The sequence below is a fragment of the Sarcophilus harrisii genome, chromosome 4 (genome assembly GCF_902635505.1).
Source record: "Sarcophilus harrisii chromosome 4, mSarHar1.11, whole genome shotgun sequence".
NCBI classification, from domain to species: Eukaryota; Metazoa; Chordata; class Mammalia; order Dasyuromorphia; family Dasyuridae; genus Sarcophilus; species Sarcophilus harrisii.
The window spans coordinates 237378941-237399123 of record NC_045429.1 but is presented as its reverse complement, the minus strand read 5'-3'; the positions used below and the strand labels follow the sequence as shown (position 1 = coordinate 237399123).

General features: G+C 32.0%; 1 protein-coding gene across 26 annotated transcripts in view; it reads left to right on the top strand.

The window, feature by feature from the left end:
• The window catches only part of RIMS1 (regulating synaptic membrane exocytosis 1), a 695397-nt gene that overhangs the window by 520394 nt on the left and 154820 nt on the right, over window positions 1-20183 (top strand). For 10 of the 26 annotated variants that reach the window (XM_031964645.1, XM_031964638.1, XM_031964642.1 and 7 more), the window contains one exon: window positions 12274-12345. In XM_031964645.1, coding sequence (XP_031820505.1) covers window positions 12274-12345 — 72 coding nt within the window. Of the gene's footprint in view, window positions 1-156; window positions 300-5944; window positions 6026-12273; window positions 12346-18723; window positions 18907-20183 lie in introns of those variants that run through there. The other 16 variants (XM_031964640.1, XM_031964631.1, XM_031964632.1 and 13 more) reach the window with 6 other exon arrangements.

Sequence of the window (20183 nt, the reverse complement as noted above, 5' to 3'; positions counted from 1 at the left end):
AGTTATCCTGTTGTGTAATATAATTATTAATTTATTCAAAAATGGTGTATCCATCTTAGAATATATATTTTAAATGCATAATTATGAAGTTAGAAAAAAGCATTTTGCCTTTTGGTGATACTTTTTCCAGTCCCTATATGCCACATATCTTTTACTTTAAGGAAATACTAAATGTCCTGTTTTTTTTTTTCCTGTCCTATTCATTGGACAAACAGGGGTAGATGTTCCCCTTCCCTAGATAGGCGAAGACCTACTAGTCCCAGGATTCAAATCCAGCATGCATCTCCTGAGGATGACAGGTACTAGTCAATTCCTCCTAATGGAAAAGTCACCTACAAAATTTGTATGCTACCAGATTGAATATATTGGAAATGAATTCATTACATGCTTACTGCCAAGAGCTCAGAGAAAATCCTTGTGATTCTATCCCTGATTGCTTCCCACTAATATACAGCACCTCAGAATACTCACAGATGTAACCCAGGTGAGCATTCAGGGACACTATTCAGATGCCAAATGAACCATGTTTTCTTTAATCTTGTTGCAAAATATTTTAATATTGATTTCAATCCTAAAACAATCTTAAAAATCATCCATGTGTGTCCTCAGGTGCTTTATAATGCCTTAATTTCTGCTGCAGAGTCTGTTTCTTTTATTCTCAGGCAGCAAATCAGTCTCAATTGTCTCATTTCTCAGAATTATTGCTGACAAGCTCTGGTATGTGAAAGAGAGAGGGGAGTGACATATTTCACATTTTCATTTTTAAGGCAAACATTATATAGGATCAATTTTTCTGGCAAGTTTGGTTTGACTAAATAATGCCAGTGCTTCCATTCATGCTGATTCCCACGGGTCACAACATCTTCCATTGCTTCTAATCTCGGTTGTTTTATTCTTCTTCCAATCCATTTTTGAACTTATTATACTATTTTAAATATGCATTCAGTTAAATATTTCTGATAGTTTGTCATATAATATTAGACTTTTTTCCTTTCAGTATTGGAGAAAATTTATTCAATTCTTAAAATGTAATTCATAAGTCAGATTTTATTGAAGACTTTAAATATTATTTAAAGACATATTGGATTGTGTATTTCCTGTCAAGAATTATGGTTCATTATTTTGTATTTCATTTGTTTGATTTTTAGTGGTTTTAGTTATCAATAGACTTTCCTTTGAGATAGTTAAGATACATGTAAAAGGAGAGAAAGAAAACAATACTTTTTTTTTTAGTTTCTAAAATGGAAAAAAGACACCAAAGATTTTTTTAAACTCAGTTATACACACATGCTTATTTTAAATGCAATTAATCCAGGTAATAAATATTCAATATTAAGTTTGTCATTGTTTGCAAAGCACTGGACATGTTTTATCTGATTTGATTGGCTTAATCTGTATTTAACCACTAGACCCAGATGGCTCTGGAGGAGAAAGTTAGGCAGGTTATCTTACAGACCTCTTCTTAACTTAAATGCAATTCACATGTCATGGCATCACCTCCCTGATATCATGACTGTCTTCGAGAATGAAGGACAAACAACAATTGCATATTATAACTTTCTTTATACTGGCCATAGCCAGATCAAAAAAACATTAGCCCAGAGAGAGTTAAATGATTCAAGATTGTAAAGGCTCTTCAAAGAGGGGAAGTGACATCAATACTGATAAAGAAAGGATCTAAGACTTATATCACTATCATTTTTAACTCTGAGGAAATTACTTCAGAACGATAAGTGACTTTTCCAAGATCAGGCAGTTGTAATTTGAATTTGATGGTCAGTAAGATTTCTGGTGATGTATTTCTCTGAATTTGGTTAACATATTCTGCAAGTAAATGAGTAAATAAAAAAAATTGGCACCAACTATTCTAATTTTATCAAAAAGTTTAGATAACATAAATTAATTGCCACAACAGAAAGTTCAAGAAAGCCTGGAAAGTATATTATAAAAGAAATATTTAACTTGCCAAATAGAGATGGTTAGCAAACAATGCTGCCTTTACAATATAAACTCATTCCCAGAAAATCAGTGTATTATAAAGATATTCAATTAAACAAAGATTTAAAAAATTGGAAGGTGGTAATAAATTGGAAAGATGTGCAAAAACCAATAGTTCAAACTCTGCTCAATCAAAGATGGTTGAAGAACCCTATTTGAATCCTCACATCACAGTTCTGCCTTTGCTGACATTTGCTTTGTCTTTCAAGAGAACAAAAATAAGATAAGCAGCAGTCAAATTAGATCAAATGGAAGAAGATACTTGCTGGACTAAGAGATCAATAAGAGCATCAGGATTTGTTATGTGTTCCATCACAATACCAATGGTATTGAGAAAAATCAGATTATTTTAATAAAAGAGAACTTAAGTACTGCTACTACATATGCATACTCTCATATAAACAAAAATTTATATAGGTTATCTGTACAAAAATTAAGGGCATTCTAATGGAAGGAAGTATTGGAAAACAACCACAAAGTAATAAATTGCAATGGACCGTAACTCTACTACTTTGCAACTGACTGGAAAATGTTAGGAATAATAAAAATTCATTGTGGTAATCACTTGATTATTTAAGAAAACCAGTAAGAGATATAGTGTATTTTAACATAATGTATCTCTGTTTTAAAGGAGTATTAATCCAAATATTAAAAAACATTCCAGACTCCTTTAAGGAAATAACTAAAATCATCCTGTTCAATAGTTTCTGTTATAAAGTTTCAAGTGAGGCACAAAAAAGGGAAATGTGTCCTATGCCTTACCTATTCTTGCCAAAGTGAAGCATCAAATCCAGGTTGAAGAAGAATTTCCTGTGAATAGTGAAGACTTGTAGGTGTTCTTTCAGAGATGATGTATAGATTGTGTTAAACTTTATATTACAAAACTTTTGGGGAAAGGGCTATAAAACTCAAAGACCTTTGGCATGTCCATCCACACAGAGAAATGAATGGAAAGAAAATATCCATTGCTGAGATTTCAGTGTGCCCCACCAGCATGTATATGTGGAACAGACAGTGTCAATGGACAGTAAATACAGATAGAAAAAAAGAGAATGAGTTACATTACCTTCGGGAAATTGCAAAAGCTCATTTAATGGGCTTCCCATGAAACAAAGGTCTATCTTTTCAATACTTATTTTCTCGTATTGCTGTGTGGTAGTTAAGATAAAATACTACCACCTTCAAAGAATTACAATTCCAGTATGTTATCAACAAGGAAAACAAAAGGGGGGGGGGGGGGGGGGGGGGGGGGGGGGAAGATATTCTCAGTGAACTGCATGATGGGAAAAGAATATGGGCTAGTTATGTGGCAGGATTAAGGGATGACAGGTGAACAATCAGAATACTCTGTAAATACCAAGAGAAAGCCAAGAAGGTATCCAGCACAATGGATGAGCCTCAGAATTGAATACACGGAAGGACATAGACAAAAATTGCAAAGCATGTGATTGGTATCATCAGTGAAAAGTTCCCAACTAATGAGCTCCCAAATACATTTATTAGTGAATATTCTGCAAAGAACTGATATGTACTGAACATCTCTTTTCAAATCATCTTTTATTTGATAGCAACTAAATGCTGCTATGGATAAGAGCATTGGAATTGAAGTAAAAAAGATCTATGTTCAAATCTTTTGGTGAACCTGAACTAATCATTGTCTCAGTTTCTTCATCTATTAGAATAATATTTCAGGGCTCTTTTTGATCATAAAATGAGATAATAATTACAAAGAGCAGAACAAACTACACACATACTTCTATGTTTGTTAACTATTAAATTGTTAGTTGATTGAATCTGATAAATTTTGTCTTCACAGCACTGACATGCTAAGTCCCTTGCCCGTAGAGCAAGCATGTATGAGCGACTGGGTTTAACTACATATTTTCTTGACTTTGAGGCCTGATCTATATCCACTATAAAATAAGTGACTCTCATATTTTGGTTATTTAGGATATATTTTCTTTTTTCACATGGATTAAAGTATATCTTAAGCAACTGATGCAGGATATATAAGAAAGATAAAATCATAACATTCAAAATGTTTTGCTATCAAAATTCACACTGTACTTAAACAACTTGAAACACTTTATTTTTTGCCTTTTACATTTTTCTGTATTTTAGTCCATTATTAGAAAAAATGTTATTGTAAAGGCTCTCTTTTTTAACCACTTTAAATCATATATTGTAGTTTTTTTTTAAGTAAGTTTAGAGATTTCTTAGACATTGATACAAAAAAGATAGGCATTTCTGACCCTGAAGTATATCCTGAATATTTGGCAGCTATACTATTGGGGGAAGGAAAAAGGGGAGGGAAAAATATGAATTTGCAAGATGAAGAAATGCCTTTTAACTTTACTATTTCAGTGTCAGTGTCTATTTGGCATAGATGCTATTTTTAATATGCTATAATTTACCCAGCTGAGAACTTGATGTTCTTAAAACAAAGATTCACTGTGAAAATAGCTTTCTTTAAATTCCTTAAAGCTGCTTTAGTGTATGTGTGCTCCAGTTGTGTTTCTGTCTCTGAACAAAATGTGGGCTTAGTTGTAATAATTAAAATGAATTTTTAAAAAATATGAGTAGAAATATGGTAATTATCATTAGCATCATGTAATTTAAAAAAAAATCAATAATTGATTACTTTTTTCTTTATTTTGTGATTGTTCCTAAGTCAGAATGAGAATAGTTAAGTATAACAAGTATTTTCAAGTTAAAATATAGATTAGGAATATCAAGTGTTATTTTTGAATTGTATCCATTTTAGGGCTTTCTATGTTGCCTTGCACATATCAAGAACTTAATAAATGTTGGATGACCTATTTATTAATATTTTAAATATTTCAAACTGTTAAGTGTAAACTATTCAGGACAAAACTTTTTTCCTAACACATTTGCAATTTTTTTTAAACCTTCTTTGCTTGTTTATTTTTATTTTTTTTTGTTTTTATTTTTGATGGAATCATTAACTCAAATATTCTGGTTACAGCTATCTGGGATAATCATCTGCACCAGGACTTCTTAAACTTTTTTCTACTAGCTACCCATTTTCATTTGGGAAATTTTTTATACAACCCCAGGCATATAAGTATATAATTAAGTATACAAATCAAATATTAATTGATAATAAATCATAATTTTTTGACCTGTGCATTGTTATAAAACCTCATATGAGACCATAACCAATAGTTTAAGAAGCTTTAATCTATACAGTGGCATCATAAAGTGATTTCATTGGCAAAATGTTTTGGTGGCTAAATCCAGTTATATGCTGAAAATTTCTAGGTTTTATGAAAGCTGACGAGACTGGTGGAAGGAAGTGAGGATGAGAGATAAAATCAAAGCAATCTGCTTCATTTTCTATTGCTTATTTAAATTTAATTAGTGAGTTTACATAGCAAAAATTCTGCTTATCAAGTTTCATTCTGCAATTTGTTTTATATATCCTTTGGTAATGTCTACTCTCCATTTAGGTTTAATCACAGGAGCCTAAGACCAAGAAGGCCAGGGAATAAGTTGATTTGATATGGCTAAATTCACTCTTATTGATGAAAACAAAATAAGATCTTTAGACCTCATCAAATCACCTAAATGAACATTTCTCCCTGAGGAGGCTTTTTTAATAGATACACTCAATTTTATGAAGACAATTTATCATGAATCACAGTTATGATTCAGTGTAATCACTTACTATGTGCAACATTTAACCATTTCTCATGCTTTTCATCATCCTTTGCAGATGTCACTTTTTCAAAAAATATCCTTCATCTACACAAAAGAAAATCACCTTTGTAAAGGCATCAGAAATTTTATTTGGTATTTGGTGGCTAAATGTATATGCACGTGCTTTTCTGACTTTTGATTGCATGTGGCCATCTTCATTGCATGTGACCATCTCTCTGTTTCTATCCATTATGTCCAAATCCAATTCCATGTTCCCCAAATTAAGAAGGACCTGGATGATGGAGTCTTGCATTCCTAAACAAGACAGTATATGCCATCAAAGTGATAAACCAGCAACTACACTGAGGTATTCTTATTTATCAAATTTCAGTTTCAGTTTTTAAAAATTGTTATTTATTTAGGAATAGAAATGCCTATAATATTAGCATACTTTCTTTATCATAATATTTGAATGTTTTCCTCTTTTGCTTCATTGAATGGATCATATATGATGATTCCTTAATGGACTTGAGCAATTTACAAATTATCATTAGTTTTTAAAATATTTTCTTATAATAGATTGCTAATTTTTTATTAATAAATTTAAAAGTCACATCTGGCAAACAAGATTAAATTAAGTTTGTTTCACATTTAAAGCAAGTTAATTATAGATATTAGTAAGAGAAAATGAAACTTGAAGGAAAAAAATAACATTTACGATTGTGTATGTAGATTTGGGCTTGATTAAGGAAGTCATATATTTGATGGTCACGAAGACTCTTTACTTTTAATTTTTCTTTCATTTTAAAGTCTTTAGAGTCTTCAAAATCAGTTTACCTATATTATCTCTTTTAATCTTCATAACAACTCTCTGAAGTAGAAGGCAGAGTTATTTTTTCCAGAAAGGAAACATTCCCAAAATTATGCAAGTTTGTAGTAAAAGATATAGAATTAGAACCCAAGTGCTCTGATGCCCTAAATCAGTGCTTGTTGTTGTTTTGGAAATGTATCTATGACCAAATATATTATGCTCTGCCTGTTGACAAGAATGAAAGAGACATTTTATAGAACTAAGAATGAAATTTTCCTTTAAAGGAACTTATGATCTCATTAATGTAGACACTCTCCCCAACAGTATAGATTGCATTCCTCTATGACTTCTCATCTTGTAACTCTCACCCTTGTCTTTTAAATCCTCCACAAGAGGGATCCCATCATGCTCAAAGCAATCTTTATTTGTTTTACCATTATGTAGTGTCCACCCAACCATCTATCATAATTTGTACAATAGGAATTCTTTACCCATTGCTTTTTCCTATATTTATAGATGCATGCACATATATATAATAGGCATACATATAAAGGTATATGGATATATAGGATATATATGCATATATGTGTATATACATTAACATATATATGTATGTGTGTATGTGTAAGTGATGTAGCTAAGTGACTTAGTGGATGGAATACTGACCCTGAAGTCATGAAGACCTGAGTTCAAGTCTAGCTTCCGATATTTACTATCCGTGTGAACCTGCCCAAACAACTTAACCCTCTTTGGCTCAGTTTCCTTTTCTGTAAAATGAGGTGGAGATTGAAATGGTAAACCTCTCTAGTGGCATTGCCAAGAAAACTCCAAATGGCTTCATGAAGAGTCAAACACAACAGAAGTTACTGAATAATAGCAATGCGTATGTAGGCAGATCAAACTTTTTTTTGAATTATAACAGTTCTCATTTTGGAGACTTGAATTATATATTAATTCCAGCATAATAATTTGCAAATAGGTATCTGTAAAACTTTATCACTCATAGGAAGGCCTTTTCCATTTTCAATATTATCATGGAGAAACTTTGTCAAAAGAGAGTCACTAGGCAATGAATAAGAAAAGAACATAGTATCTGAGAAAAGCTCAACAAGCAACTTAATTTGTCAACTTGTCTTAAAATGAATTGTTTGGAGATGGGACAAGCAAAGAACATTTAGAAAAGATCTGTAATGATGTATATAGTACAGTTTTTCCCCCATTTCTAATGTCTGAGGAACAACATTTGAAATCTAACATTGGAGTGTTTCCATGACAATGTAGAAATGGACTAGAGCAAGCAAAAATAGGAATAACTGCTGCATTAGACCAAGTATACATATAGAGAAGATCATTTCAGACAGTAACATAATTTTGAAGGTTTTGATGGAAATCATTATCTATGTAGCTGAAAAAATAGTGGATTCTAAGAACATAGGAAAAATAATTAACTCTATTTTTATCTCCTCTAAAAAGTAAAATTAGAAAATGTCAATAATTATCTACCTTTATGTCAACACTGCACTATAATATCTGCAAAGTGCTATTCAAAAAGACTGAGGAAAATTTATTCAAATATTAAGGGCATATTTGTTAAAGATGCAAGGAATTGGTGCAGTATCTAGAGTACAAGTTCCAAAGACAAGAAGATTCATCTTCTTGAGCCTAAGGTGTTTACTCATTGTGTGACCCTAGGAATGTCCCTTAATTCTGCTTGTCTGTTTCTTCATCTGTAAAATGAAATGGAGAAGAAAATGGCAAATCTTTCCAGTGTCTTTGCCAAGAAAACTGCAAATGGGATCATGACTGAAATAACTGAACAATTGGATCAATTGGATATGACTGAAACAACTGAACAACAACTAAGAGAATAGCAGCAGAATTTGAACCCAGATTTCAGAGCCAGAGTCCATAATATTTCTGCCACAGTATATTGTTTTTCTTTTTTAAAAGACCTCTAAGAATGAATACAGTATAGCAGATAATAGCTCTATTTAGGAGAAATCATATGAGACAAATCAAAAATGCTGAGGATTACCATACTTTTCTTTCAATATTATTTCCAGATTTCCATTATATAAGAAAAAAGTCATGTAGAATAGCAGTATAGTATATCTAGAGAGAACACTAAACTAGGAGTCTGGTGACCTAGATTATAGACCTTTCTCTACCACAAAAAGCTATCTGACATTTGGCCAATAATCTAGTCCTCTCTGTGCCTTTATGAAATGAGAAGACTGGGCAATAAATTACAAAGTACCTAGAAGGAGATTAAATGTCCTCCTAAAGTCCATAATGTTATGAACTTTCTGATTATATGAGTAAAAATATGTATCTATGGTACAATTAAAAAGGGCAGCTAGATGGCTTCAGTGAATAGAAAGCCAGTCCTAGAGTCAAGAACATTGACCTTATAGCCATGAGTATATTCATCTGTTTTTTAGTCATGTCCAACTCTTTATAACTTCATTTGATGTTTATTTGGCAAACATACTGCAGTGGTTTGCCATTTCCATCTCCTGTTCATTTTAAAGAGAATGAAACTTGTAAATGATACCTTTTACAACACATTTTTTTTCAAATGTCACCTATGAAGAGAGACTTATAGTGGCAATTTATGAAATTGTCCACTTTGAAGGAAATGTTAATTCTGTAGTCAAAATTAACTCTTCAAATGCTTTGCAAATTATATCTCTTGAAGATAGCTACTACTTATAATAAGAATGCCTTTGCTAAATTTTACTTATTTAAAAACAAAACAAAACCTGTCCCTTTATTGATGCAGAAAGTTTCAGTAAGGAAATTCTTTCTATCTTAGTAAATCAGCAACAGTTTTATTGCTTTAGGTCTTAGAAAAATCATCTGGCTATGCTAAGAAGTAAAGGGACTTGCCCAGGGTCACTTAATCATAATGTGTTGAAGGCAGAAGTTGAGCCTTCTCTTCCAGACACCAAGGCTGATTCACCAGCCACTATCCCTCTCAGGGTATCTCATACACATTTGAGATATTGGTTTTAATCAGAGAATGGTTCTAGTAAATGGGTCACAAGCAGCTCTCAGAGACTAGGGGTAGGGAAGTTACGTCCAATATACTTTAGAGATAAACTACATTACTGACATTTTCTCCTTTGCATTTTAAAATATAGACAAAAATGACAAAGTCAAGTACTATTGTACTGTATGCTGATCTAATAGATATATGTTCAAACTGAAAGTTTAACAATCAGTTTTCATGACCCAGGTCTAGCTGGCTCTGGCACACCACTCTGCATAATAATGATGAAGTTTATATAGCACAGATATCTAATTTATAAACTATAGCCAATGGGAATTATTTTCATGTAACACCTCATTCTAACAAAAACCCATTGCATGTTTTAATTAATGTTTAAAAGGATGCCAATTAAAATTTTTATTTTGCCAAAGTGTGTCTGCTTAGCAAAGCATTTATAAAACTAGAAAGAGCTTTATTTCTTGTGTATTGTGTTAGACCTACATCTGTCAAGCTGTCGCTCAAAGTAGGAAATGCCTTTAGATTCCACATAATTCCACAATATTAATTCGTGACATCATTATTATTCATAGTAAATATCACTTGGACATAATATGTTTAGACTAATCCTTTGTATTGAAGTCATCTCAAATATCTGGTCATTACAATGACACACTATTAAAACCATGGATTGCAAACTGATAAGACTTTTCTTCTTTAAGGGATTTGCTATTTTCTTTCATTGTTCTGAGAATTGTCTAAATTTAGGTAGGCACTTATAAAAGTAAAAGGACAAATTTTAAACACTCACCAAAATTAAGTTGTGCTACAATACAATGCAGAGAATTATCAAAATTAGATTAAGGAGTCATCATTTGGAGTCTATGAGCTGTGTGGAGAAGGTAGAAAGAATTTTAAAGACAGCATATGATTTGTTAAGATCTCTAAGTCATTCAGTGCCATTTCTGAATAAATACAGATTTACATAGGTATTTCCCAAGATGTTAGATTTAAGAACCTTTACATATGAATAAAATATCCTGAATCATTTCACTATGTAATTAACTGGAAGGAAACTAATAAAAAGAATGAGTAGGAGATGTTCTTAATTCAGCAGTGAAAATGGTTGATTTGTCACTGTGAAGGGTTGTTGAGGGACATTCCCAGGCAACCTGGAGTCCCCATCTCTGCAAATTCTGACCACTTGGTAGACACTTCTCTGGGGCTTTCAGATTCAGAATCTGGGAGGAAAAACAAGATGACATAGTGAACAGGGTACTGGGCTTAGAATCAAGAAAGACCTGACTTCATGTTCTAAATTGGGCATTGGTCACATTATTTAACTTGTCCAAGTCTCAATTTCCAAATCTATAATATGTGAATAGAAATATCACCTGTGAGTAAAAATCATCTCTTAGTAAAAATCTCAACTTTATAACAGGGTTGTTATAAAGGATCAAATGAGATCATTGAAGGACTTCATAAGCCTTAATTATTTTGATATTATTTTTAAGATAATTCTACTATGCAGCCTGTCATAAGGCAAAAAGGGTTGTCCCTTTATGCAATTGTCCCAATAATAATGCACTGCCAGCAAAACATTAGCTTGATACTGCCAAAGCAGCAAATCTCAGAAACGGGCAATTTAAAACAAGTAGTCACCAACTTCAGGGACCAAATCTGCTTTATTCTGGTGCCTTAGTTTTACATAGCTCCATACTCTTGCACAACAAGAAACAGATGAGGAGAGTGAAAGAATTCCCTCTGGTGTGGATGAAGAATTGGGACAAACATATTGTGGTACAGTGAGGAATAGCAGTAAAACATAATTTGTAGGGCAGGATATTCCAGAGCTGAGGCTGGGGAAACAAATGCTGAATAGGGTGTTAGAAAAGAAGGCAGCAGGGTAAACACTAACATTCATAGTATTTAACAAACAAGGGGGAAAAACCCTAATCTTCCATGTATTGTGTTTTTTCCATGTAATTGTTAATACTTGAACTTTATTAACTACATTTTTGCAAATGCACATATATATGATAGTTCAGTTGGAGCAAGAGATAAGTAATCTTGTATGGGTAGGATATGTATACATTTGCAATCTAATCTTAGTGTTTTTATAAAAAATGAATTTGGAAGTCTAAGTTATTATATAAATTTTTGAGAAACAAAATCCCTGAGTTGTGGAGGACTCTATACTAATTTAAAGATTTTATGATATTTGAATTTAAATTTTAAAAAAATCTTTGGAAAATTTTGATTGAATAAGCAAGATAGGAAATATGTAGGACAAAGAGGGAAGCAATAGCATTTACTAGATTTGAGAATGCACTTTATTTCACTCTAATGGAGAATGTTTAACCATAGATCTTTCTTAGTTATGGATTTTTTGGAGAAATCTGGTGCCTTTCAATGTAGACTTGATTCTGTTCTCATTATTAAATGATATATTAACTATCACATCACTATCACCATCATCTTTCCTAGCATTTCTTTTTCCACTTCATTTTCTGCTTGTCATTGGGGGGAAAATGACCATGCAGGGATCTACCTTCAACTATTTTCACATGGAATTAAGAGGTTGAAATGAGCCCCTTCCTGCTTCTCATACCAGGTTTTCCCATTTGACAGCCCTTCTTATCCATATTTCCAGTTTCTAAATGGTTTTTTAATTGGAAAACATTGATTCCATAAAACTATTTGCTGAGGAATTATATAGGACTTTTCCATCTGTCAGTTTCTTTTTGTCATTTTGTTGTATGATTATGACTTTATTTAGCTTATTTTCTGTACTTTTAAACATCTAATTTCACAGGCAATCTCGAAAGTCGGAAAGATCTAGCAACCAAAAACAGACTAGGAAAAGCAATGCATCTGATGCAGAAAGGTAGGCTTAGTTCTATGCTATTGTTAATGACCTATCTTTGATTTTAAATATATATATATATGTGTGTGTGTGTGTGTGTGTGTGTGTATATATATATATATATATATACATTTGTAGCTATACATACATACATTTATATTATATTTTGCAACATATATTCAAGTGTTTCTTATGTACTGCCTCTTGTTTGAAGTGTTCAAATGTGAAATTAATTTTGTGAAATTAAAGAGACTTATGGGATAATCACTATAATTATATAGGTTTGTGTGAGGGTAAAAGTATGACAATTTGAAGGTAGTCCCTTATTCACAAGGTTCCAACTTCTACATCTTACTTTGACTATTGTTGATTTTACTACTCATTAAGATAGGTTACATCTACCTACTTTTTATCCGCACATATAGCTTCATGGATCCTGAAGCATTTGAATTCATGTCAGGATTTTTACCTCAACTCATAAATTCAATAAAAAATAGATCCTAGACTTGTGATTTCACTGGTAGAAGGACCTCTTGGGTAAAGAAACTTTATATACCAATGCACATCAACAGTTTCTCTACAATTTATAATCTCATAAAATTGTCAAGAGTACCAAGATATTAGGTAAGTTTCCCATGGACATACAACAACTAGTGTCAGAACCAGGACTTAAACTCAGGACTTTGGGGCAAGGTCGACTTGCTATCCACTATACCATATGACTGTTTAACTATCAATGCATTAATATTCAAGATTTCCAAGTATCAATATGCCAGCAATTTAAATATTGTCTATTTGGCAAGTACCACTATATTCTCTATGTTCCATGAAGAATATAATATATTTAATATGTATGTTGTTCCTTAACACCATGAATTTAGAGGACAAGAACTGATTTGGAATCTCTAGTGCTTTATTCTATCTGATAGTAGGATAATAGGAGCTTCCTAAATGCTTGCTGATTATCTAGTTGATAGATGGAATAACCATGGAAATCATATAATACAACTTTTACATTCTTAATAAGGAAAATAAAACCAATAGAATTGACTTCTCTAAGCCATTAGACTCAATAGTTAGTCCTCTTTTCACGCTACCATGTTTCAAATGTGACATGACAACTATGTCAGAATTTTTAATTAAAATGTAAAATTATGTAAGAGTATTAAAATACTTCATTCTGTTATGCAAGCTCTATATTTAGTTTCTCCAAATATCCCATAACAATGCAATAATATGCTTGGTAAGAATCAAATGCTTGATAAGAATAAAAGAAAAATTTTTATCCCCTGAACATTAAATACTAAAAGAATAAATAAAAAATGACACACTACCTATTCTATTTTTTAAAGATAATCTACATCATAAAATGATATTTAACTGAATTGTGGCACTGCTTCCACAGCAGAACTTCTAGTAGCCTTCACTTGAATATAACATAATTGTAGTTTCCTTTCTCTTCTATTTTTTTAATTATCAGATTTTTTATTTTCATCATCTTTTTCAATTGAATCATATCAAGCTGATGATGTATCTGATCCAACAGAATATGAATAGTCTGACAAAGTAAAACATAGTGGCCAAATTATTAATTTTAACTAAAATTATATCTTCTGTGAAGGTTAGATTCTTTAGACAAAGTCACCATATTTTTAATTTAGTTTCTGTGCGTAAGGGTCTTGATGATATTTTATGAATTCTCATCCTGGGAAAAAATGAGTTTGATATTTTGGGGCATTCAATTGAAAGGTCTTTTTCATAGCAATTGGTATAATGTAAAAACATTATCTCAATTTAAAAAAAAATATGATCTTGGAGTAGACCCATATAATTCATATATAGTATTTTAAACAAGTACTTAAAATAATCAGCTTATTACCTTGCCAAATATTCATTTGATTTTTCAATAATACTCAACTGATTTATATAAAGTCACAAAAATAACAAATTGTCTTTACATTTATTATATACTTTATACCAACTAACTACTGTTTTTTCACACTACACTCCAACATTTTAAATCCACAAAATAAACAAGGTTTCATTGCTACTTGTAGAATCTAGATAAGCAAACTAAACCAAATTCTTCAAATTTCAAAAGTAACTGATTACTTCATATTTCTAGAAGTTATTGGTTCTTGGGGTCAATGGGGCTTATTTCTAAGTCATCGTCTTATTTCTAAAATTAAATCACAAAATCTACCATTCTGGCATTTTCTCTATTTTTTTTTAATTTCCAAAGTTCGATTTTCTTCTTCTTTTAACCAAGAACATTAGATAGCTTTACACAATTTTATGTGTGCATATTTGTAATCATGTGGTTTTGTCCAGATCTGTCATTTTATTATTTGTACAGGACTCTCATTGAGGAACCTCCTTTGCCAATGGATATTAATTGTTCATCTCTAGTTTTAGTGAAGTGACTGTGAAATCAAGAGGTTACATGACTTACTTGGAGTAGGATAGGCATCCTGGGTTAATTTTGAGACTATAACCCATTTCTTTTTCACTCTATGGCCAGCTTTGTATCTACTGTAGTGTATTGATTTTCAATGTGATTAAAAAAAAAGGTTTTTTCTCCTAATTTTTATGAAAAATGATATTTAATGGGAGAAATCAAGACTTTCTAATAAAATTCTTTGTTGATTCATTATATGAATATACATATTCTTATCTAGCACATAAGAAAACTGATCAAATTAGCCACAGATTAGAAGGGATAATACTTATTGACAGAATAACATTTTAAAATGGAACCAAAATAACTTTGGAAGTGGCCTAGAACTTACCAAAAATATTTTTTTTACTGGACTTTTGGTATCCACCCACTTTAAGACAGTGGCACAAATTCTATTCTTCTACTTATTGGTTTTAAGAGCCATACAATTTCTCACATTTCAGCATAGTTTAGCCATAGGACAAACGCTCCCTCCTCAGAATTGTTTTAATTAATTTGATGAGAAAGTCCTAGGTTTCTCATTTCAATTCAGTACAGTCTTTTCTTTTCTTTCTTTCTTTCTTTCTTTTTTTTTTTTTTTTTTTTTGAGTAAAGGTGGGGTGGTGTGTCCAAATCTTTGTGAACCTATTAGGGGTTTTCTCGAAAAAGATACTGGAGTGGTTTGCCATTTCCTTCTCCAAGTCATCTTACAAATGAGAAAAATGAGGCAAAAAAGGATTAATTTGCTTGCTCACATATTAAGTGTCTGAGGTCTAATGTAAGCTCAGGAAGATGAAGATGATTTTTCCTGACTCCAAACAGGACTTGTGTTACCCAGCTGTCCCTTCACTTTGCATAATACTTTTGTTAATAAGTTCGAATGGACTGCATCTCTTCTTTCTTCTTTAAGCAAAAATCATTCAACAGATCAATATTCCTTACTATTTTTCCCACATAGTACTTAGTCAACATTGTACATGTGCAGTATCTACTGTTCCCATAAGAGTTTCTTTTCCATCTCAGATTAGGCAGATCTTGGTTTAAACAGAAGCTTACCTTCTCTAAAAATTCTTCATGAAAATCTAGGATTACATTTCCCACATATTTCAAATTTTTGTTCATGTTCCCTCCTTCCTCTCTGGAGATTCATTTATAGTGAGCAGAGTAGTTTTACTATCAGTTCAATTTGTTTCTAAACCAATCTCTTTCTGAAGAGGAATTTGTGAAGGACACATTCAAACTAGATAATAGAAACAATTTTCAAATAGTTACATATCAGTTTCCTTGATAAAAAGTTATTTGCTTTTGGGGGTGGGGTGGACCTTTTATATGTTTTGCAATAATTGAAATGAAATATTAAGAAAAGAAAGAGGTTACCAAAACACTTAAGAGGAGCAAATCAACCCAAATCAAAAAAGTAGAGAAGTTTAAAAATTTTCACATATGGATAATGGAATTGGGCCTGTGAGTGTTTGCTGTATTTACCAGCTAGGTACATTAGAGAGTGCTACCCTCAAAAATCAAAATAAAAGAATCACACACACACACACACACCCCTACACACATACACTCTACATATCTATACTTGTATGTATATGTGTATTCTTTAGATACTTCACTGTATAAAATTATTGCAAGAAAATATTCATTTCTTGGAAGTTTACAGGAAAAAAATTGATTTGGAACTTATATTTCTATTAGTTTCCTTGATTATCAACTGCATTTTCAAAAAGTTATATGTAATTCAGGTAGAATTTGAAATTATGCAACAGTGTCTTAGATGGAAAGGTAACTAATACAATGAATTGTTTCAGTTGGTAAGGTTGTTTTTTGTTTTTTGTTTTTTTTAATAAAATGTAGTGGCAATTAGAATAATATCAGATCTGTATTTATGTAACTACAGGCCAATATTTTAAAGTGATTATTCAACTCATGGGCTTTGACTAAAATGATAATTGAATCTCATGGAATGAAACTACTTTGACTTAGAGAGTTCTTGAACACTACAAGTTACAGATGAATTTCTGAAATGGTTTTGTGGAGGAAGTTCCAATACTAGGAGTTCTCTGTACCAATAAAATCACAAGCCCAGATCCTCATTAATTTACCCTTAGAGAACTATTATCATTATTGCCACCCTACTTAAGTGAAATAGTTATTTACTGTTAATTATTCCTACTTTGAAAATTTTCTTTTTGCCCTTATAGATTTGGATTACACTTTTGGAATAGAGATTCAGGAAATAATAGTCGCATGTATAAAATTTCACTAAAGAAAAGGTTCAATATTTCATTTTGCCCTTTAGTTAATTCTTGATGTTGCCTTCTCTGCAGACAGCTTTGACTATACTATATAGCGATTTTGGAGATTTCAAAATTCTGTTTATTTAAATGAGTAGTTACAATTAAGAATTTTGGTTGAAAGTGTGATTATTCCCTCCCCTACCCCCACTTCCCACCACTGTAATTGAAATACTAGCAACCTCCACTCTCCCCCCAACATACACATACATACTTCTAGTCTAAGATACTATAGTACTTCTAAGTATTCTAAGTACTATAAATAAGATCTGTCAAAGTACAAATTACAAAGTACTGTGTATGGATTAATATTTGTGAGCTGTCTAAGGTATACTGTTTCAATTCCCCAAGCATGACATTGGCTTTTTGTGAAATTAGATAAATCTTAAATCAGTTACAATTGAAGAAAATACATCATTTTCAATGAAGAATTAAAGAAAATTTGTCCTTGTGAGAGCAAACTGAATGCTTTATTCTCTGAAGAACACAATCCATTTCAACAAGGTGCACAATCTATTTAAACAGTATACTCACTCACACATTTCATTATTACTTAATGGATCTTTTAAATAACTTCTGAACAAATGTACTACGCATCTTCAAAAAAATAGGGGAGGGGAGGTCTGATTACATTGTTTCAGCCAATGAACAGAATAAAATAAAAGTCATTGAAAAGAATAGCTATTTGAAAGGTGAGTGAAAATCATACAATTTATTAGGGATGTCAGTTAGATCAAAGACCACAGTCTACACTCAGATGTTTTAGAAATAGTAGTAAGTTCTATCCTCCTTTTATTCATCTAAACTCTTGCTTTAGAAAGCATATTTATAGCCAAATTTCTGGCTTTTCCTGTTCAGATAAGAAAAAATACAAGTTACAATATTGATGTGTTTTTAATCAAACTCTTGGTTATGAAGAAGTTCAAATTTTGATCTGTAAACAGTTTCACTTTTACCAAAGTATTTTTATCCCACATTATGCCAAATACTATTATAATTAATACCATGAAAAAGCCATCTGGTATTGTCTTTGAATGCCTATCAATACTAAATGGTGAGTAAAAGTATAAAGTACTATGAAAAATAAAGTAGCTTGTCATACTGAATAGAGGACAAGAGAAGGAATTAGAATGTTCTAAGTACATGTCCTATTTCTGAGGTAAACTAGCTTTTTGATACTAGATAAATTGCTTAATTTTTGAATTCTCCAGTCAACTCTCTAGGACTTGAAGTGCCAATGTGCTGAAATGCCTGGTAGAGGGAATTCATTCATCTAAAGTATGCATTCCTATTAACATCATACGTCTAGGCCCATTCCTATCTCTATTTTGAAAATCATATTTGTCTATTCCTGAAAGAAATCCAAGTGGATTTTTCTATGTTAACCTAAAGTTCCTTTAGATAAAGAGAAAATACATTTGTATGAATTAAAGAAAGTCAGTTTTTGTCTTTAAAACTTCTATGGCATGATGATTCTCAATGCTGGTGGTTTGTTTGTATTTATTTTCACACCTATATCTAGCAAATGACTGAGTTTTGCTTGGTTCTGAGCATCACTGAACAATTACATTAATTTACTGGTTTTCCTTGGGCAAAGGGGTGGTGGGAAAAGATAATGTGGACATGTTGACTGAAAGATTTTTTCTGACCCTAATGTTTTAGGGTTCTCCCACAACATCTTTCTAGAAGGGGACACCCTACCCCAAGAACAACTGATCAGCCAGTCATTAGGGGAAAACATCCCTCTCGCTCAAGGTCGAGTGAGCATTCTAGTGTCAGAACACTGTGTTCTATACATCACCTTGCGCCAGGAGGGTCGGCACCAGCTTCTCCGCTTCTGACAAGGTTGCTATTCCATGTACAGCCCCACATTCATGTGCTGCCTTCCAGGTGTCAGTGTGGTGTTGTACTTCCCTGAACATTTGATGCTTTCACTCATTATGGCACTTATACTTGGAATCCTTTTTTTCATGACACACTTCTCACACCTCCTCTAAGACTCACATATATTTTCTCTGTATTGATGGATATTCTCTATTTAGTACCCCAAAACTACCATCAAGAATTAAATCTGGCTGTGTTGCGTCTTTCCATCTGTTTGTGGCATATTCATATGAAATGATTTTTAAAATGGGAAAAACTGTGTATAGTGAATTACTTAAAATAAAACTTTGCATTCCATTTAAAGTCTTCAGGAAATAATTGCATTGCAATTAGATAAAAGTTATTTTAGTGATTCTTAGATTAAAATGTATGATTATCCATATGTAAATAGAGCAACCACAATTTCTGTGATGTAATTTATTTCTTCTGTGTGTCAGGATGTGGCATGGTAACATACATAGGAAGCTGGCCTCAAAATTAGGAAAATCTAGGTTCATGTCATTTCTGATAGACTCTGACTGTGTGACAATAGGCAAATAAATTACTTTCTCATTGTCTCAGGCAACTTCCTGAGACTTTAAAGTGCATAGAGGTGCTGACTTACAGTGGTACAGAAAATTCTTCATCAAGCATTCTCTATACCAATGAGATTACAGGTCTCATCCTGTTTATCTAATTTTTATCTTTGTTTCTAACACTGTGATTTCTATCCAAAATCACAATTCAATTTCAATTAAAAAGTTTTAATATCCACAATAACAAATTTGAAGAAGCATACAAGAATGATGAATATATCATTGCTATTTAACTAGAGTTGTTTGAAGATAGTGTGAATAATTCTGGAAATAAAATTGTTTCCTCATTTTTGAAGAAATGTAGTGTGATTGGCAAAAATCTACTTAATTCCTATTTTGTATATTCAAATAATGGAATCTCCGATTTTATGTGTTTGGTTCAGCACTAGCAAGAATAGATCATCTTTGTAATCATAATATTTCGATTAGAAGCTGCTCATTACAAAAGTCCTGTCAATCAGTCAGTCAGTCAACTAGCATTTTTGAAATGCTTATCATATGCCAGACATTGTATTGATCACTGAAAATACAGAGAGAGGCAAGACTGCCCTTGTTTTCAAGGAGGGGAATCTAATTCTATTAAGTAGAACTGTGGGACATATATATTCACAGTCCATTTCCATGCACTCTTGATATTGCTCTTTTTTTTTTTTCATCCATCTA